General features: G+C 44.6%; 1 protein-coding gene across 7 annotated transcripts in view; it reads right to left on the bottom strand.

Annotated features, from left to right (window-relative positions):
- Positions 1-12493: 12493 nt before the first annotated feature.
- The window catches only part of LOC137027960 (NLR family CARD domain-containing protein 3-like), a 64092-nt gene continuing 54360 nt past the window's right edge, over positions 12494-22225 (bottom strand). For all 7 annotated transcript variants that reach the window (XM_067396603.1, XM_067396602.1, XM_067396604.1 and 4 more), the window contains 6 exons: positions 18616-18789; positions 18331-18504; positions 17870-18043; positions 15324-15497; positions 15007-15165; positions 12494-12950 (listed from right to left, as the gene is read on the bottom strand). In XM_067396603.1, the coding sequence (XP_067252704.1) occupies positions 12872-12950; positions 15007-15165; positions 15324-15497; positions 17870-18043; positions 18331-18504; positions 18616-18789 (934 nt within the window). In that variant the 3' untranslated portion in view covers positions 12494-12871. The remainder of the gene's footprint in view (positions 12951-15006; positions 15166-15323; positions 15498-17869; positions 18044-18330; positions 18505-18615; positions 18790-22225) is intronic.

The raw sequence follows: 22225 nt of genomic DNA, 5'->3' as shown, positions 1-22225 counted from the left end.
GCCAATGCACATTGGCATGCAATCATATGCATCAGCTGCTCGCCTCGCAGCGCGGGTATATAATGAGCAGCAGGTGCGTTGCATCTTCAGGTTTTCGCTGAGGAGCCGAACCGGATAGGCGGCAGCATCAGCGGGGTACAGCGACTGTGGCAACGGGACGTACGTATCCGTTCCCTCCTTCAGGGAACGAGGGTTACCTTTGAAACCGAGACGTTCCCATTCAGTCGGTCACGTTCGACGTACGTCGGACAGACCGACGAATAGGAATCCCTACCAAAGCGCCACAGGAGCTGCCCCCTTCCAGCGCTCTGCTGTAAGCCACCTGAACCCCCTTGCCTGAGGATGGAGGGACAGGGCTAACACAGAGAGAGTCGATCACTGCTGTTCCCCAAAACCCATTCAGTGAGACTATTGGATAACGCTGGGAAGCGTACCCTTCACTGGGAAAGGAACGCTGCGGAAGCCACATCCTTCCCCGAAGGAGTTATGTGGAGAAGTACATATGGACTAACCCTGTAGGGCTGTGCTACATATGGAAGAGCTGGGGTGACTCCAACCCGATGAAGGGTAGGTTCTCCCAGAGGGAAAGACACGGGCTTCGTTTAGGAGCAACCGTGGAACCAACCATATGGGATCCCCGTAGGGTCACACATATGGAACCGAGCCTAAACCCGGTTCAAAGGATACAACGGAGTATAGGCCTGGCGCCAGACGCTCCGCCACGTCGGCTGCCGAAGGGATATCGGAGGACTCGACAGGGTCTGCCTTGTAGGGACTCTCTGGAGAAAAGAAGCGCATGTAGCGCAACAAGCCGACACTAAGCCGGGGCCTCTCCGTGCCTCTGACCTGTGGCGAGAACACGGGAGGAGACACAAAGGCTATAGTATCTAGCGAACGTGTTAGGCGTCGCCCAGCCCGCAGCTCTACAAATGTCTGTCAGCGAGGCGCCACGAGCCAGCGCCCAGGAGGATGCGACACCTCTCGTGGAGTGAGCATGCAACCTGAGCGGGCAGGGCACGCCCTGAGCTTGGTAAGCCAGGGCAATGACATCCACTATCCAGTGGGCCATTCTCTGCTTGGAGACAGCCTTTCCCTTCTGTTGGCCTCCATAACAGACAAGAAGCTGGTCTGAGGTCCTGAGGCTTTAGGTTCTGTCTATGTACAGTCGCAAAGCGCGGACTGGACAGAGTAAAGCCAGGGCTGGGTCTGCCTCCTCCGAGGGCAGCGCTTGCAGGCTCACCACCTGGTCCCTGAAGGGAGTGGTAGGAACCTTGGGCACATAGCCAGGCCGGGGTCTTAGTACCACGTGGCTATCACCCGGCCCGAACTCCAGGCACGATTCGTCGACCGAAAATGACTGCAGGTCCCCTACCCTCTTGATGGAGGCCAATGCCACCAGCAGCAAAGTCTTCATAGACAGAATCTTTAAGTCTGCTGACAGCAAAGGCTCAAAGGGAGCAATCTGGAGTGCTCTGAGCACCAGAGTAAGGTCCCAAGAGGGTATGGAGGGGGGACGAGAAGGATTTAACCGTCTCGCCCCCCTAAGGAACCTGATGACCAGGTCGTGCTGACCAACAGATTTGCCATCTATGTGGTCGTGGTAAGCAGATATGGCAGCTGTATGGACTTTGAGGGTGGAAGGGGACAGCCTACGCTCCAACCCTTGCTGCAAGAAGGAAAGCACGACTCCGATCGAGCATCTTCGGGGGTCTTCTCAGCGAACCACTCGACGAACAGGTTCCACTTCGAGGCGTAAGCACGTCTCGTAGACAGTGCAATTGCCGAAGTGATGGTGTTAAGTACCTCAGGGGGTAAGTCACCTAGAACCTCCGCGTCCCGTCCAGGGACCAGACATGGAGTTTCCAGAGGTCTGGACGCGGGTGCCAAAGAGTGCCCCGTCTCTGAGAGAGGAGGTCCTTCCTCAGAGGGATGGGCCAGGGAGGGGCTGTCGCGAGGAGTGAGAGTTCTGGGAACCAGGTCCGGCTGGGCCAGTAAGGCGCAACTAACAAGACCTGCTCCTCGTCCTCCCTGACTTTGCACAGGGTCTGTGCAAGTAGGCTCACTGGGGGAAACGCATATTTGCGCAGGCCCCGGGGCCAGCTGTGAGCCAGTGCATCTGTCCCGAGTGTCCCCTCGGTCAGAGAGTAAAACAACTGGCAGTGGGAGGTTTCTGGTGAGGCAAACAGGTCTACCTGAGCCTCTCCGAATTCTCTCCAGATCAGCTGAACCACCTGGGGGGTGGAGTCGCCACTCTCCTGGCAGCGCAGCTCGTGATAGCTCGTCGGCCACACGGTTGAGCACACCGGGAATATGAATGGCGTGAAGCGACCTTAGATGCTTCCGACTCCACAGGAGGAGATGGCGGGCGAGTTGCGACATGCGACGGGAGCGTAGACCACCTTGATGGTTGATGTACGCAACGGTCGCAGTGTTGTCCGTACGGACCAGTACATGCTTGCCCCGAAGCAGGCCTTTGAGGCGGCTCAGAGCAAGGCGTACTGCCAGCAACTCGAGGCAATTGATGTGCCAATGCAGATGGGGTCCCGTCCAAACCCCTGAGACTGCATGCCCGTTGTACGTGGCACCCCAGCCGGTGGCAGAAGCATCTGTGAAAACCACAGCATGCCGGGACACTTGTTCTAGGGGCACTCCTGCCCGGAGAAACAAAGGGTCCGACCACAGACTGAAGGTTTGGCGGCACTCCTGAGTGATTGGCACCCGGAACGGGCCGCGCTGCCACGCCCATCTCAGAACTCGGCCGTGAAGCCAGTGCTGAAGCGGTGTCATATGAAGCAGACCGAGCAGTGTTACAGCCGCTGCAGCCGCCATATGCCCCAGGAGCCTCTGAAAGAACTTCAGTGGGACCGCTGTCCTGCCGTTGAACGTATTCAGGCAGTTCAACACCGACCGAGCACGTTCCTCTGTGAGGCGTGCTATCTGTTTGACCGAATCCAACTCCATACCGAGAAAAGAGGTCCTCTGCACTGGGGCGAGTTCGCTCTTTTCACAGTTGACCCGAAGCCCCAACTGGCTGAGGTGACGGAGCACCAAGTCCCTGTGTTCGCACAACTGATCCCGAGACTGTGCTAGAATGAGCCAGTCATCTAGATAGTTGAAAATGCGAACACCCTGTTCTCTCATGGGAACAAGGGCTCCCTCCACGACTTTCGTGAAGACGCGGGAAGACAGGGCCAGCCCGAAGGGTAGGACTCTGTACTGATATGCTCGACCTTCGAACGCGAATCTCAGGAATGACCTGTGTCGCGGAAGAATCGAAACATGGAAGTACGCGTCCTTCAGGTCGATCGCTGCAAACCAATCTCGGGGACGGATGCACTCGAAAATGCGTTTCTGCGTGAGTATTTTGAATGGTAGCTTGTGGAGGCTCCGATTCAAAACTCGCAGGTCCAAGATCGGTCGTAACCCGCCACTTTTCTTGGGTACAATGAAGTAGGGGCTGTAGAACCCCGACCTCAAATCGGCTGGAGGGACCGGCTCTATCGCGTCCTTCGCCAGTAGGACTGCGATCACCGCACGCAGGACAGGGGCATCGGCATCTTTCACTGTAGTGAAGAGGACATCCCTGAACTTGGGGGGAAGCCGGGCGAACTGAATTGCAAAGCCGACCCTGATGGTCCAAAAGGAGCCAGCGAGACTGACTGGGGAGCGCTAACCCGGCTCGCAGAGACTGTACAAGCGGGACCAAAGGGACCACCGGTGTACCCGCAGCAGGGCAGCGAGGTGGAACACAGGGACGCGGCTTGGGGGGCTCTCTTTGTGAGGCGGCCCGAAGCGGCGTCACAGTGTGCTAGGCAACACTTACCTGGCTCCACGGATGGAGAGAGGGAGCAGTCGAGGCTTTGGCTGCCCGCTGCTCGCTGCTGTCCGCTGGCGACAGAAGAGGGGGATGAGAGTGGTGAGGTTTTTCTCCTCCCGCTGCTCTCCAAACCCTCTTCGGACCTGGAAATGGAGGAACTGCTCTTTTAAATTTGGGTACCGCTGCCTCTTGGGTCAGTGGCGGAACAGAAACAAACCCAATAAAAGGATTTACCACCCGGCCCTCCTCCCGGGGTGGAAGAGCAGCCCCACCCATCTCTGGGTCGCCCGTCTCAGGGGTGATTCTCACCAACCACTTAAACAGCTGCAGAGACGGGAGGCGTCATCTCCCCGCAATGGATACAGCAGAGCCTGCTGGGCCGGAGTTTCTTGCAGGGGACGACACCCTTGGCGACGAGCAGACTGAGGGGCGGCCCAAGAGGAACTCAATGGTTTGTCATGGGAAGCTCCCCGATCCGCTACTAACTGAGGAGAACCGCTGGGCTCAGTCCTCGACAGTGTCACCGAAAAGGCCACCTCGTAAGATGGGAGCATTGAGAAAGCATTTAGCTTGACAACCTCTCACACCTCACAAGGTAAGCCAGGGGGCACTTCTGGACCACGGAGGTGGACATCGTCTGGCTGAGGGCCTGCGCCGTGACTTTGATCACGGTTAGTCATCAAGCGCAGCTCAACCCCAGCACAGAACTACCCTCATGCAAAAAGAGTGCCTTGGCCTCACATGCAGGGTGGGTGTGGTCTGTGTACAGCCACCCCATCCAAGAGGGTAGTGAGAGAGGAAAAACTTATGCAGATTCTGGCACCAATATACCCCCATACTGCCAAGTTTTCCATGCACATCTGGAAGACCCAGGAAAGCATGGCTGTAAACTCTGAATCTGAGTCAGCATAAGCACACACCATTACAGTGGGCAGCGTCACCCTCATTTCCAGAGCATAACAGCACTCTCTCCGATGCTGCAATCGACGTCTGTCCCTCAGCTGGAGCTCTGAATGAAATGCTAGGTTCCCCTATGAAAAGGGCCAGCAATCCAATCCAGAAACTGCACAGCTTGCAATGCGCTAGAGAGGGAGGGGCCCTAGGGGGTTGGTTCCCCGAAAGAACCCCTCAACCTCATGTCACCCAAGCCATATCAGCAAAGTACACCTCTTCTGGTGCACCAGAGAGGGCGCTACAATGGAGATTATGCAAGGGAACCGCGCATCTAGAGCGCCGAGCGAGCGCTGGGTTGCCGTGACAACCCGCGCTGCAGCCCGGCAGCTCGACGGCACACGACACGCAGAGGAGCGAGAGGTTTGCTCTCGTTGATCTCCACGGTCTCCCAGAGTGTCGGGCAGACCCGCGGCTGTGCTTTTACACACAAGCGGCAGCTGGCCAACAACAGAGGGGACTCAAGCTTCCCGGAGAAAGAAGAGTCACGACCGGCGTGTCGACGTGATCATGTTCTCATATGAAAACATGAACACCCACGAACATCATTTCAGCACGCGCCCAGACATGCGAAACGGTGATCGTGGCCGTCAGTGAGGACAGGAACGATCGCATCCAGAACACAAGTAGGATGTCGTCTTTTCAAAAAGACGCGAATCTACTTGTGTAAGCTCTTTCAGGGACTTTACTCTTTTAGAAGTGCTGAAGCACGCAGGGGAACGGCCACCGCAACACAGACAGGGATTGTGTGCAGCCTGTCGTGTGCTTTCTCTCTCCTTGAAGGCGCTCACTCTTACCAGCCGTAAAAACGGCTTTTCAGCGCTCAAAAGCGCACCGTACCGGCCGTGAGAACAGCCTTCTGACGCTGTCAAACAACTATTTGCTCAAAAACGGCAAACGAAACAAAAACAGAAAAAGAGAGGACTTCGACCCCGCTGCTGTGCTGTTCGCCCGCACTCGGAAAAAAAGAGAAGTTCAACCAAAAAGCTTGACTCGTCTTCTAGCAGACACTCGCTTGCAGAGAACAGGAACAACACCGTTCGGCTCCGAAGCGAAAAGCTGAAGATGCAACGCACCTGCTGCTCATTATATACCCGCGCTGGGAGGCGAGCAGCTGATGCATATGATTGCATGCCAATGTGCACTGGCTCGTTTTAGTTACACTCGAAGTAGATTCCTATTCGTCGGTCTGTCCGACGTACGTCGAACGTGACCGACTGAATGGGAACCCCACTTTCAAAATCATTTCACTATTTCCAAAATTTGATTAATGTACACTGGTGGCCAAAAGTATTTAAGTGTCTTAATGTTTTTGAAAGAAACATTATTATTATCAATGTTCTCCTCTAAATTGAAAAAAAAAGACACACTGTTTTTGTCCACCTTTGGAAATAAACAAACTTCTCCAAAGATTGGTTCCAGTTCAGAACTTGACTGACAACATCAGAATGTTTCCTGGTCTGTCCACGAACACAAATGTACTCAGTCCTTCAAAGGAGATCCAGGCTCTAACACTATATAACATGAGTGAGAGAGAGAAAGGAGAGAATTCCATATTAGTGTCAAATTATTTTTAACCTCCGTTTTTAAATCTTTTTTTTTACTATAACTTAAAGGGTTAGTTCACCCAAAAATGAAAATTCTGTCATTTATTACTTAACCTCATGCTGTTCCACACTCGTAAGACCTTCGTTCATCTTTGGAACGCAAATTAAGATATTTTAGTTGAAATCTGATGGCTCAGTGAGGCCTGCATAGCCAGCAATGACATCTCTCAAGATCCATAAAGGTACTAAAAACATATTTAAATCAGTTCATGTGAGTACAGTGGCTCAATATTAAGATTATAAAGCGACGAGAATATTTTTGGTGTGCCAAAAAAACCAAAATAACGACTTATATAGTGATGGCCGATTCCAAAACACTGCTTCAGGAAGTTTCGGAGCGTTATGAATCTTTTGTGTCGAATCAGCGGTTCGGAGCGCCAAAGTCACGTGATTTCAGCCGTTTGAAATCGGCCATCACTATATAAGTCGTTATTTTGGGTTTTTTTGACATACCAAAACTATTCTTGTTGCTTTATAATATTAATATTGAACCACTGTACTCACATGAACTGATTTAAATATGTTTTTAGTACATTAATGGATCTTGTGAGAGGAAATGTCATTGCTCCCTATGAAGGCCTCACGGAGCCATTGGATTTCAACTAAAATATCTTAATTTGTGTTCTGAAGATGATTGAAGGTCTTACGGGTGTGGAACGGCATGAAGGTGAGTAATTAATGACAAAATTTTCATTTTTGGGTGAACGAACCCTTTAAGGTTGAACCACTGCAGTCACTTCGACTTTTATAACTTTATGTCTAGTACTTTTCTGTGACTTGAAAGTGGTGGTTATATTGCTATGGAGGAGTCACATATCTTAATGTGTGTTATGAAGATGAAAGAAGGTCTTACGTGTGTGGAACGACATGAGGGTGAGTAATTAATGATAGAAATTAACCCTTTGAAAAACTAACCCTTTAAAGCCACAATATTTACATTCTTGCTGCTAGAGGTCACTTATTCAAAACAAAGGCGTAGCTTAATGATGCCTTGATTTTGCGGAATCATGGGATGTGTTGTCTGCAGCCAGTGGAAAAGAATCAGGATGGGACTCGGGCAGAAATCATGTTCATGGATGAGATTATTAACGTTACTGTAGTATGAAGCAGAGCAGGGCTGATTGTCAAGAATACCAGAGATGATAAAAACTAAGGTTCAACTTAATGAAAAACAAGTTCAGCCATCACTCTAAAATTGGTAAGCTGTTCATATACGTATTTAATGTTTCAGTTTTTAACTAATACCCTGTCTACACCAGACGCAAGCGGTGCGATGCAACGCACAAATTCCCCGACAGTAAGCCGGTTCCTCGTTCTATTTCTGACATAATCCAAAGCGCCAGCGTTACTTTTGACACAAAGAACAAACGGATTTGCAATGGTCACTTTGTTGCAAGTAAAAATTAGATAAATGTAGGGGCGTGTGTGTCCTAAATGGATGAAAACCGCTGGTTTAAACCAATGAGCATTAAGCTGTCATCAGCAAATTGTTTCCCATCGTGCTTTTGATCAGCACAGTCAGTGGAGAGCAACTGAGCCTGACTGCAGAATCCAATGCGCCTCGCTGTCACAAGAGTATTTTTGACACGTCATCATGACATCAGAGTCCACACTCGGACAGATTTCTAACCGGCATGCATCTTGCGTTGATCAATTCTGCTTAGATTTTGCTCATCTCAAATAAGACTAATGTCATGCTGCCCAAATGACGACTAACTGACGTTGTCGTCACAATGTACTGTTTGCTGGGAATAGACGAATCATTGTCATTTAGAAGATGCAGCTCTACTATGTGTCTCATTAATGGAAACGCTTTCTCTTTTTGGGCTAGTCATCATTATTAGACAGAGTTTGTATTAAATCTGATGAAACCTGGACAATTTCAAATATGTCAATTTGTTTTATCCATATAAAAATTTTGTTAACACATTTAAAAGTAACTGGTTCTGTTCAGATTTTTAAGCTAAAATCTCAGTTCATGATAGTTAATTTACCTCGGGGGGTTTGCTCTGATGATTGATTCTGTGAGGACTAAGCATAAGACAAAAAATAAGCAAGAGGGAGATTTGAAAAAAAAAAGAAAAGAAATGCAGAAAAAGATCAAAAATCAGCAATCCTGATGTGTGGGGTAACCCCAAGGATAAATGCATGCACGCTTGGAGATTATGACCTGAAACGAAACAATATCCAATCAGAAAGTGAGCTGACAGAAGACAGAAGCTTAACAAATGCAGTCATGGTGCAGCACAAAGTTAAATAGATTTGGACAGCAGAGAGGATCAGTTTGTTGATTTGTGGAAACAGCACAAGTGTTTTTACATGTCCTGGAAAACATACTAAAATCATTCCAAACACTATCAACACAATATCTTCCTGCCTATCGTGTTTATTCTGAAATCTCAAAAGATTTTGTGCATTTCCTGCAGGGCCGGATTGGGACTCATTTTCAGCCCTGCAGTTTCATGCCTTAGACCGGCCCACTTTAATTCACAACTGACAATATTAAAATAATGTAATTAAAACATCAGTATATAAGTCTGCAATAGTGCACTGTTCTCTAAAGCCTTGTAATTAATTGTATTTTTCAAAAATATCTTAAAAAATTATAGTGCAAAAAAATGCTAAAATTTGATGTAGAGTCATTTTTATAGTTATAATAATGATTTTATAATGTGAACCATTGATTAATTCTCTAGCCATCTAGATATTACGTTTGTTTAAAAAAAGTTACGTGTTACAAAATCACATTTTACTGTCTGGTTATGTAAGCTAGTTGGACAGAAAAATGGATATTGTTGGACAATGTGTAATAGCATAGCTATCAACATAATTGATAGGTCCTATATTTTATTATTTGCCTACTATTATTACGATGAGTAATAGCTGCTTTATCTTTTGCGTGTGTCCCCTCTTCCTTTTTATTTATTTATGTTACTTAAATCGGCCTCTGGGGCATATTCTTCGTACGTCGCTAACTCACTTAGCTGGATTTGACTGATGGCGATTTGGCATGATCTTGGATTGTTCGGTTCTTCGACGCTCATCCTGGACCTGCTGTCATAGCAACAGGTCCGTAAGCTCAAACCTGCTCGGGAGCAGGCTTATTTCATGTAAACAGGATTAGATTGCATCTTTTTAAGCGGAGGTGATGCTTAAAGTCTGTCCCAGCCACTGCTACTTTCCCACAAGAGTACCCTAATGTAAACCAGGGACAATAATAATGATTTAAAAATAAATTTGCAAATAATAGCCTACTATAATGCCGTGTAGTGTCATAATATAGACACCGACAGTTTTACTCTTTGAGAGATTTATTCATGAGGGAATAATTACGTAATAATTTTTATTGGAGTCTTACACACATTATGTACAGATGTCTATGCCGTACATGCATTTGTGAATTTGAACCGCGACAGATATTATGGGAGTGGCTTGATGAAGCGCAGGAGATGCAGATAACTTGATCTTGACCCTTGAAAAACTTTAATTAATGCTATCAAATATGCTTCAAAGGTAAATTAGTTGCTAATTACAACATTGAAATAAAAAATTGCCTGTACAAATACTAGAAATTGTGAATATAGCCTAAATAATTGGGTAATTATGTAAAAAAAAATAGTGTACATTTCATTTATCTATTATAACATTTATGTCGTTCTTCTGTCATTTATTTGCTTGGCTGTTTCCTTATAAATGTCTAGAAATTCGTCAAGTTTTTCGTCAGGTGTCTTTTCTCATTCTATGATGTCATTACGTTGGCGTCTTGACTCCAGCCAATCGCTGCATTGCTGATCGTGGTTTCGTGTGTATCGATACATTTGCCCTTTTCGTGGAACACGAGAACACCCAGTAATCTTAGACAACTTAATCCAGATATTTTAATCCAATCTGCAAATTCGTTTGAAGAACCAAATTAGCCAGAGTTCAGTTATCATGATTAGAAGATCTGGCATCTGTCAAATCATCTCAGATGTATTAAGCGAGGTACGAAGAATATGCCCCTGGTGGCTATTAGACCTTTTGCCTTACCATAATTTAGCGTTGATTTAGAACTTGTCCCACTGTCCCTACAGTTGTCACCTCATCCCTTCTTCTCGTATACTTGTGTGTGAGTTGGTTTCTCCGGGTGCACACTCCGAGTCCCTCCCGACCAGGTTAATTTACTCAGTGACATGATATCATTGATGTTACGTACAAATGAGCGGTAAAACCCGAAGGCTTAGTTTGTTTGTTTTTTCTTGCACGGGTGCCCCGTGCCGCCCCGAGGCCATTGCCCATGTCGTCCAGGCCTAAATCCGTCACTGACTGGTTTTAAGGAAAAAGTTAGGCTACTCAGCTAAGTAGGCCTACATTTGGCTGCGTCGACAGTTTCTAGAGCATCCATATTTCAACCCAGTGCCATGACAACACCAGCCCTCGTGGCCAAGTAAACAGACTGGCCCACCGGGAATTCTCCCGGTGCTCCCGATTAGCCAATCCGGGCCTGATTTCCTGTGTTCGCAGTCAGGACTCTGATTGAAAATTTGTTAATATGTGGTGTGCTGTCACATCATGGCACACCACACACTGTAGGAGCAAAACTGTAGGAGTTAAATCTAGGATTTTTTGTCCTCATGTTTGTGGTCTCTCCCAGTTTTCAAAAATCTTACCCAGCATAAGCAGGAACGCCTGAAAACAGATGCGGAAGCTGCTTTAAATGTGATAGAGAGGATTTTTTCGTCGACTGAGAATCCAAAGACTGTTAGTGAGTTTTTGAAATGAGCGCATGCGTAAGGAATTTCAAAGGAACGCCTCCCAAAACTCGTGCACGAGTATTGAAACACGAGTGTTTACCTCCGGCATTCGCTGTGTCCTGTTAGTGGATTCATTATGTCGGACTCACTGCAGGTAACTCATAATCTGCAGTTGTTACTCCTGTCTCCTGACAAAAACACTGCATGCGAGCCTGTGGAGTGTGGAAAGTTACTGGAATGCGCATCCGTGCTCGTCTCTCACAAGGAATGTTACGGCAGTGATTGACAAGCCAGAGGGCCAATCGTTTACGTGATGATCGCGTTTTCGATATGACTTATATGATTTAAAACCTGACATTTCCTGACATTTCAACGTGTCTTTTTTGTGATTAGTAGTCACTAAGTTATAGTTCATTTTCTGAGAACTATCAGATTAAACTTTGTTCAGAGGGAGAGTTCAGATCATACATCATTTTAGTTTTCTTTATTTTGCAAAAAGCACAACATTTTGTTTTTACTCTGAGTGTATACAAATAAAAGAAGATATTCTATAGTTTCAATTGATGTATTACTTATGTCTCTATGACAAAAAAATGAGGAGTATTTTAAGTCTGTTTTGCTGCAATGTGAAAAAAAAAAAAAACCTGAAAACGCGCCGGCGCGTTTTCAGACCTCAGGGAGTTAAGGCCCTACCTCGGGCACAGATGATGTATATTAATATTATTCCTTTCAGTGCACCTAATAAATAGACTTTTATCAGTTAGTAAAGACAGTTTCAAGTAATATTGCATAAATGTATAAAACAAAACATCCTCTTTAGCACCTTTAATTCCACTTTACCGTTTGTGCTGTTTGCCACAAACAAAGAAATCGTTTGCATTTACTCTAGTGTACTGTACGTTCATTTTGAGTGTTTCCTTGTCATTCGTCAATCAACTATACTTTATTTTTCATGAAGCATTTTGTTGTGCATCAGCTGTGATCAACAGACATCCACTCGCATTGCATGTGTAACAGTGGCCAGAGTTGTGCAGGTAAACTACAGCACACTGATGACTGCTAGAGAATGAGGTGTTTAGCGACATTGTTAGTGCACTCCCCTTGCCTATCAGCAGCGAACGGGCCGGGGCTCGAGACTGACTCAGAGCAGGGTGGTTAGGATTGGAGGGTGTGTTTTGGAGGCAGAGCAATGAAGAGAGAGGTGGGTTTGTTTGGGTTGATTTCAAATATCAACAATGTCCAACAGCGTTTTTAAAAATCTACTTACCCCACCTTTAACTGGTAATCAAAGTTATCTAGTCTTTAATAATGTTCTCAAATGTTAGCACAAATTTAAAAACATTATTTATACATTTTTTTTATTGAATATGACCATAAGGAAAAGACAAAGTAGGAGACAGAGTAATCATTTATTTCTAACAATAAACATCCAATTTCAATATCTTGGGGAAAAAAAGTAAAAACAAATGTCCCGAAGGACCCTTAAGGATTAAATGTTACATGTTTTAGAATATTCAGAGAACATTCAAACATTCAACATTCCCATAATGTTATTGAACGTAACATTACCAAAATTATAAATATGGAATGTTCCCTTAATGTTCAAATAATAATAATAATAATAATAATAATAAAAAGTGTAAAACACATGTATAAATTATAGTGTATAAATTCACATTTATCACACATTTATTTCTCCTCATAGACACAAGCCCTTCTGTGGATTACTGGATAATTACTGCTCCTCTCATGATGCTTTCAAACTATGATATAAAGCAACCATCAGAGTGTTTTGGGGACTGCTCTCTGTCATAGACATCTGGTGATTGTTCTCTATCATCTCTGTAAGGTGGAAAAGAAGAGAAAACAATCAGTGTTTAGTGGAACAAGTATGAATTAGTTACAATATTTTGAGTAAAAAGAACCCACTGAGCAAATTATGTCCAGAAGACGTCTTTTTGAGGTATTGTCTCAGGTTGAAAAGACGTCCACTGAGGGGCCAGAATGAAAGTTTTTATGACGTCTTTTTTGGACGTCTTCTGAACATCCGATATAGACGAACACACAGAATCACCAAAGGAGAAAAATCACAATTTTTAAGCCACCATCGTGGAGATGAGTGTTTGCTTTAGTTGGGCTCTTGACCCTTGCCTTATTAATATTAGAGTTTGTTTGGGCAGTTAACTGAGTCATAACAGCCAGACAAGTAAAGAGAAATGATCAGGTGTTGGTTATGTTTTCACATAATCATTGTTTGACCTGAATCACTGAACTCATCTAGAGCCCAATCTCTGAGTTAGATTTACATTATTGATTACAGCATCACGGTGATTCTACAGCACAAGATCAGCTTTATCAATTTGATTCACATGATTTCAGAAAAGGTGTGTTGAACAAAAAAAAAAGCTTCTAATTTAGGCGCACACAGACATCAAGAATCATCCTGTGAATCTCAACAGTGGTGACCATCAAAAAGCATGTTGCAGTGCATTCTGGGAGCAACCAATCAAAATTCATCCATGGCTCCCATCATGCATTGCTGCATGAATAAATTATGAGCTTAATTGTTTTAGTAATTTCCTTTATTCTCATATTTTATTTTGTTCTGTTTATGTGACTTTTTAGTAGCTTGTTTTCTAATGTTCAGAGTTGATCTGTTGATCAGAATATGTTGCTTGTCACCGTTGTTGAGATTCACAGGCTGATTCTTGATGTCTGTGTGTGCCTAAGAGAAATGTTTTTTTTTTTTTTTGCTCAGAACAACTGTTTGTGAAATCCTTCAGATTATATTGATAAAGCTGATCTTGTGCTGTAGAATCACAGTGCTGCTATAATCAATAATGTAAATCTAACTCAGAGATTGGGCTCTAAATGAGTTCAGTGATTCAGGTCTAATAATGATCATTTTTCTTTACTTGTCTGGCTGTTATGACTCAGTTAACTGCCCAAACAAACTCTAATATAAAAAGTCAAGGGTCAAGAGCCCAACTAAAGCAAACACTCATCTCCACGATGGTGGCTTAAAAATTGTGATTTTTCTCCTTTGGTGATTCTGCGTGTTCGTCTATATCGGATGTCCAGAAGACGTCCAAAAAAGACGTCATAAAAACTTTCATTCTGGCCCCTCAGTGGACGTCTTTTCAACCTGAGACAAGACCTGAAAAAGACGTCTTCTGGACGTAATTTGCTCAGTGGGAAGTTACATTAAATTCCTATAATCAGATTAATTACTGACCATTCCAGATCATTACATGATCTTGCATATATATTGGTATTTTAAATATAATACATTTAGAACACAAATTACGTTTGTCTGTTTGTGTGACTCATATTGAGTCGCTGTAAAGGAGCTGAGTGAATGGCTTATGTAATAAACCACAAGGAGCAAATACTAAAAAAAAAAAAAAAAAAAAAAAAAAAACCCTGTCATTTAAATTTCTACTAGTTAAATCTGTTTGTCCCCCAGTTCAAACATGTTTGTAGTGGTCTTAGTAAATAACTGAAAGTAAAGTAAGTGTAAAGTACTGTGACATGCTGCTTGTCAAAGTAAACGCACAAGAGACAAAGACGATGATCATGTGAGGCTGAACGGCAGTAAGCTGAAGATGGAATCTGCACTGATTTTCCAGCGTTTTCCTACAATCTGACCAAGACTATTTTCACATTGAAATGATTCACTACTACTGATACAATTTATAAAGCAGTGTTGTTGTATAAAGCTGTGACAGTGTGCCTTTATTCTCCTTCCTCCTTTGTGTTAAACATTTTAATCAACTTTACATTTAATTCTGAAACAAACACTTAGGTGCAAATAATTTCACAAAAAGTTGACAGAATTTTTTCACATATCAGAGGTGAAAGAAGATATCTTTAATATCACAAAGTAATGGTAACTCACCTCAGTTTACAGTTTGAGTCTTGTATCACATCTCTGAGCTGCTTTGAGTCTCTTATTTTATTGTTTATAAGATTAAGCTCTTTTAAGAACTGCAGTGCTTTTGTGTTTGTCAAAGACTCAGTTAAAGAAGAAATATCTGAAATGCCACAGTTCATTAGGCTAGAAAGAGACAAACAAACAGATCATCTTACAAATCATTAATTTGAAGAATTGCAAACAAAAATAATGTGGCTCAGGCTCATTGTGAGATACTGACTGCATTGTTTTGGTTTAAACTGTTGAAGTGATTTTGATTCTTGTATGTGAAAGTTACTGACCTTAATCTTTCTAGTTTACAGTGTGAATCCTTCAGTATGTCACATATGTGCTTCAATCCTGTGTTTGTTATTTGATTCTCACTGAGGTCCAGCTCTCTCAGGTGTGACGGGTTTGATTTCAAAGCTGAAGCCAGGATGACACACTGTTTCTCTGTAATGCTACATTGACACAGACTGAAGACAGAAAGAGAAAAAAAAATGGCTCAGATCTATGAAGATCATCCTTATTAAAGTGCTACAGTTGGCATGAAGTCTGTCATATAATCTATAGTTCCCACAATCTACTTGTAATTGTGTCACACTAGTTCTGTCTGTTACAAATCCTCATGTTTCCATTTTCCCCTGTGACCTAGTTTCCCCGTTCTGTTCATTAGTTCACCTGTGTCCTATTATCTCATCACCTTGTTAAGTTCCCTTTGATTGTTACGTATTTAAGCCCTGTGTTCATCCTCATTCCTCATCCGTTCTCGTCTGTGTAAGGTTGTGTTAGTTCTACATGTTATCATTAAAGCCTGTATTCTTCAACTCTCCTTCGTTTCGCCTGGTGTTTGTTACCAACTGTGACAGAAAACCGGACCTATACCGATATGGACTTACTGGCTGTCCAGCTGCTATACCTCGACCAGGAGCAGCAGTCCCTCGGGGGAATTTCGCTGAGTACATGGAGTGGGTGCTAGTGAACTGTGATTCTCCATTCACCATCGACATCACTGAAGAAGTCACCAGCCCCGCTCCCCATCCAGAGTTCAGCCTGCCTTCACCCAGTGACACGGACTACAAGCCAGAGCCCACCGCATATGGAGGTAATCAGCCTGCCGCAAGGAATGAGCCAGAGCTGACAAGTGGGACCGAGCGCCACGTCGCCTCAGAACTGGAGTCCCAAGGACAGACGTCTGACCAGGTGTGTGAGCCGGCTACAACGTGCGCCAACGTGGGAGTCCTTGTGGAGTTTGAGGGGATGGAGCCCCGCCCACATTCCCACCACAGAGGGTGAGCAAGCGCTGGACTATTTGCTTTCTTTTTATGAGGACTGTAGTGAAGAGGAGGATCCCCTGTGTCTCCTATCCCCGCTGGTCCCGTCCAGCCTAGAACTGCCCGTATCCCCGCTGGTCCCGTCCAGCCTAGAACTGTCCGTCTCCCTGTTGGTTCCGCCCAGCTCTGTGTCTACTGTGTTCCCTCCCAACCTCCCTCGCCCACCTCCTCTCCAGTTATCATTCAGTTCCTCTGCCCAGTCGCCGCTGTCTCACGCTGGCACCTCAGTATCTCCTCTACCAGCCCTCTGCGGTGTGGATCCACCTCGGGCCAGCCGTTCGTCTGGATACCTGGGCCCCTTAGCTCCGCCTCTTGCCTCCGATCCAGTCCACCTCGGCTCGTCGTCCAGACTCCTCCGCCATGGCTCCTCCCCCCCTCATTCGGCTACACCAGGCTCCCTTGAACCTCCGGCTACACCTTGGACGGACGTCGCCACGCCTTTGCCACGGACTTACGAGTTGTCTGCTACACGACGCCTCTCCACCCCTACGGCTCCCTCCGGTTCCGCCTCTGTCTTCTTTCACTCCGGTTCCACCTCAGACCTCTGGCACCCCGGCTCCTCCTCAAGGTATCGTTGCCACGCCTCCCTCGCGGCCTCCGAAGCCTGCAGTGTTGTGCCTGGTCGTCGGCCATCCATCTGTGCTCTAGGCTCCTTCTCCATCGGCTTCATCTCCATCATTCGTCCCCATGGTTTCGTCGAGGAGTATTACACCATGGCTCCTCCCTCCCTCGACTTCGCCGTGGATCGCCATCCTGGCTCCTCCCACCCTCCACGCCCCCTTGGACTATAGTTTCTGTTCCATGGACTCTTTTCTTTTGTGTCTTTATTTTACTCCGCCCTCCTCCAGAACCCCCTCCCTCCCTCCTCTGTTGGACTCTTACAGCGCGAGGACACGCCTATCCGGAAGGGGGCGAACAAATCCTCATGTTTCCATTTTCCCCTGTGACCTAGTTTCCCCGTTCTGTTCATTAGTTCATCTGTTTCACCTGTGTCCTATTATCTCATCACTTTAAGTTCCCTTTGTTTGCTACATGTATTTAAGCCCTGTGTTCATCCTCATTCCTCGTCCATTCTCATCAGTGTAAGGCTGTGTTAGTTCTACATGTTATCATTAAAGCCTGTATTCTTCAACTCTCCTTCGTTTCGCCTGGTGTTTGCTACCAACTGTGACAGTCTGATGGAAACTGTTTTTTTTTTTCTCTCTCTCTCTTTAATTTTTAAAACAGTTTCTTTATCTAATTAGTTTATTGTAGCAGCAGATGCAAATCTCATGATATTTCTGCAGAAAAATATGTACACAATCAGTATATTTTATCAAATGCTCTAAATGCTATTATTTACTTGTTAGACATCTAATTTTAATTGTAACCAATGGCAAAGAAAAGAATATGCAACGCTACGGCATAAACAATGTAACTTGAGCCCTGTTGTCTTAAAATTAACTAAACAGCAAACTTTAAATCACATAGTAACGGCATTATTATATATAATTATATAGTATAATTATACTAACGGTAGTTTTTCCAGCTTGCATTGTGGGTTCATCAGTAGATCACTGAGGTTTTTCAATCCAGAATCTCCTAGTTTATTCCTGCTCAGGTCCAGCTCTCTCAGGTGTGATGGGTTTGATTTCAGAGCTGAAGTCAGGATGACACACTGTTTCTCTGTAATACTGCATTCACACAGACTGAAGACAGAAAGAGAAAGGAAAATGACTCGGATCTATGTTGATTATTTAGTTTTATAGTCCGTTTTGAAACTCAGTCACAGTATTTCTTTATGCTGTAAAATAATGTTTCTCTGTTGTAAAAACAGATTTATGCATGTACACAATCAGTACATTGTATAAGATGCTTGCAATTAAACAATTACTTACTAAACAAAAACATAAAATGTGACCAATAGGAGATCTCTAATGAAGTACACTGCTATAATTGAGCCCTAGTGACTAAATTGCAGCATAATGATACTAACTTTAGTTTTTCCAGCTTGCATTGTGGGTCCATAAGTAGATCACTGAGGTTTTTCACTGCAGAGTTTCCTAGTTTATTCCATGTGAGGTCCAGCTCTCTCAGGTGTGATGAGTTTAATTTTAGAGCTGAAGTCACATCAGAACAACCTTCATCTGTCATATCACAGCGTATTAACCTACATTAGGAGAAAGAGAGCTCATCATGAGATACTGAGTATAAAATGTTTTAGTTTAAACTGTTGAAGTGATTTTAAGCATTTTGATTATTGTATGTGAATGTTTCTCACCTCAATCTCTCCAGGTTACAGTGTGAATCCTTCAGTACATCACATAAGTGATTCATTCCTTTGTTTTCTATTTTATTCCTACTGAGGTCCAGCTCTCTCAGGTGTGATGGGTTTAATTTCAGAGCTGAAGTCAGGATGAGACACTGTTTCTCTGTAATACTGCAATCCCACAGACTGAAGACAGAAAGAGAAATGTCAATAGTTCAGATCTATGATGATCAACTAATGTTTTGCATCATCCTGCAGACTTTTGCTGACAAACAAACTGTGATATCCAGTGCAGGTAACACAGAGAAAGGCACATTGTTCATTTAAATACACTTCCAACATTGTAACAATACAAAGGTTGAAAATCTTTACGCATTAAGTTAACATAATCGTTAAGGTTCTTCAGTGTTAATGTCACTCTTGGTTTGTTCACTGGGACAAATGTGTTTATGTCTGTTGTTCTCAGACACATTGTCGACTTGCTAACACTTTACAATAAGGTTTCATTTGTTAACATTAGTAAACTACATAAGTTAACATTAACTAATGATGAACAACACTAGTACAACATTTAATAATTTAAGTTATAATTTCAACATTTACTACTGATTTTGTTTAATCAAATGCAGCATCTGTTAACATTAGTTCCCATTCAGTCAGTCACATTCGATGTTACGTTGATAATGACATAATGGGGACTCGCCTGGGAGCCCAGTCACCTCCAAGTGGTAACTAAAAGAATCAATGTATATTGGTCAGTGAGATTTGAATGCCAAATCACAAATACCCGGGCATACGGGTATAAATATGAAAGGCATTACTCACTTCATATTTTGCTTTGGGGCAGAGCGGTTGTGACAGCGATTGCTCATTCCAATCATCCTTTAAATAATTCATTCTTTCAGAAAGATCAAACAGCAATTTTAATTACTAAACTGTGTGCAGAATTATTAGGCAAGCTGACTTTCTGATCATATTTTTTTTCCAAGCACATTTTACCAATTTCAATCCACATCGATCTTAATAACTACTATTAATAATGTTTTTAATCATTTATAAGTGATATATAATTGTTCATGAAGGCTGGAAATGAAAAACGCTTTATATTCAGGTGTGCAGAATTATTAGGCAGGTTTGCTTTTACAGGCAAAATGAGCCAAAAAAGAGATTTAACTCAGACTGAAAAGTCAAAAATTATTAAATACTCACAAGAAGGACGCAATACTAATGCAATACTAGAAATTGCAAAGTTAAAGCATGACCAATGGACAGCAAAATGCTCATTGGGTCAGCGGGGTCATACAAAAACAGGTGGAAAAGAAAAGACACATGTTAACTGCAAAAGAGTTAAGAATTAAGGTGAAGAATTAAGTGTGAAACCATCAGGAACCCTTTAGTCTCCAGCGCCACCATTTTCCAGAACTGCAACCTACCTGGAGTCTCCAGAAGTGCAAGGTGTCAAGATCTCAGAGACTTAGGTTAGCTAAAGAATCCTAAAAAATGACCCGCTTTTAATAAGAATCACAAGCGGAAGTGTTATAAAATACATGAAGACTGGGTTTTTATAGGCCTTATAGACAGACAGATTGAGAGTGACTCCTGAAGGACCAGCACCACATCCTCTTTTACCACTGTTTGAAGAATTTATCTTCCAGAATCTGGTAGTAAGTTTTGGAAGATCATTTTTAGTCCATCTCTGCAAGACGGATATTTCAGGATTAGAGAGGGACTAAAAGTGAACTCCCACACTTTACTGCCAGATTCTGGAAGATAAATTCTTCAAACAGTGGTACAAGAGGATGTGGTGCTGGTCCTTCAGGAGTCACTCTCAAGCTGTCTGTCTATAAAGCCTATAAAAACCCAGTCTTCATGTATTTCACAACACTTCAGCTTGTGATTCTTATTAAGTGTGGGTCATTTTTTAGGATTATTTAGCTAACCTAAATCTCTGAGATCCTGGCACCTTGCACTTCTGAAGACTCCAGGTAGGTTGCAGTTCTGGAAAATGGTGGCGCTGGAGACTAAAGGGTTCCTGATGGTTTCACACTTAATTCTTCACCTTAATTCTTAACTCTTTTGCAGTTAACATGTGTCTTTTCTTTTCCACCTGATTTTGTATGACCCCGCTGACCCAATGAGCATTTTGCTTTCCCTTGGTCATGCTTTAACTTTGCAATTTCTAGTATTGCATTAGTATTGCGTCCTTCTCATGAGTATTTAATAATTTTTGACTTTTCAGTCTGAGTTAAATCTCTTTTTTGGCTCATTTTGCCTGTAAAAGCAAACCTGCCTAATAATTCTGCACACCTGAATATAAGGCATTTTTCATTTCCAGCCTTCATGAACAATTATATATCACTTATAAATGATTAAAAACAATATTAATAGTAGTTCCCATTCAGTCAGTCACGTTCGACGTTACGTCGATACTGACGTAATGGGGTCTCGCTAGGGAGCCCAATCACCTCCAAGGATACAAAACAAGCCAATGGGAATTGGCCTGTGAGATTTACATGCCGGGCCCCTCCCCCGGCATCCGGGTATAAATAGGGCCGGCATACTCACCTTCATTCATACTTTTGCTTCGGAGCCGATCGGCTGATCATCCTTTCACCTCCTCAAAGAGTGAATTTCTGAACTAAGAGAGCAAACAGCAATTTTAATTGCTAAGGACTCGGTCCTGAAAACAGCAATTTTAATTGCTTTTACTGTCTGTTCTCTGGTGGCTGCTTGTATCTCTCCAGCTGGTTGGGAAGGCACGCTCAGCGGTGGGTGTGACGGTGCGCTGCCCACAGGACGGTGCTGCACTCATCCCTGTGTGCTTCGGTTGGTGAGGTATTCTAAAAGAGCAAGCACGGGCGATCAGCGTCTTTTTCAAGATGTCTTTTCGTCCGTGTGTTTCTGGATGCGGACGTTTCCTGACTTCCTCTGACGGCCACGATCACTGTCTCACGTGTTGGGGAAACCCCACGCTGAGGCAGCGCTCGTGGATGGTACATGCCCTCATTGCGAGAGCATGTCCATGTTGGCATTGAGATCGCGACTCTCTTTCTTTAACAGAAATGAGAGTCCCCTCTGTTACTACCCCAGCGCCAGCGGCTGTAGCGGCCGCTGGCCAGGTTAGTACTCTGGGAGATCTGAGGGTTACAGTGGGAGCTACTTTGTCGGGTCCGTCCCCACAAACCTCCCACTCCTCTGCAATGCCATGTGCCGTCGAGCTGCCGGCTGCTGCCGCGGGGCCCTCCTCGGGGGTGCCTCGTGTCACTTTCGGCGCTCCGGAGGAGGATCAGATGTCGCTCGCTGCATCGGGGAGTGGGTTTGCTGGTTCAGAGGAAGACGAAGACTTCGAGCTTCCGCCCTCAGGGGCGGTCGCTCAGTCTGAGGCGGACTCTGAATTGGCGGCCGTGCTTGCCCAGGCCGCCGCAGGCGTCGGTCTCGTGTGGAACCCTCCACCGTGTCCTGAGCGCTCGCGGTTGGATGATTGGTTTCTGGGCTAGGGGCGCGGTTCTCAGCCGCGTCCCGCCCCAGTGCCTTTCTTCCCGGAAGGGCATGAGGAGCTCCAGAAGACGTGGATGGCCCCTCACACGGCCAGAAACCGTTCTTCTGCCTCCTCCACTCTCAC

The sequence above is a fragment of the Chanodichthys erythropterus genome, chromosome 10 (assembly GCF_024489055.1).
Source record: "Chanodichthys erythropterus isolate Z2021 chromosome 10, ASM2448905v1, whole genome shotgun sequence".
Classification (NCBI taxonomy): domain Eukaryota; kingdom Metazoa; phylum Chordata; class Actinopteri; order Cypriniformes; family Xenocyprididae; genus Chanodichthys; species Chanodichthys erythropterus.
Note: the sequence above shows the minus strand (reverse complement) of the source record. Positions and strands in the feature narration are given on the sequence as shown.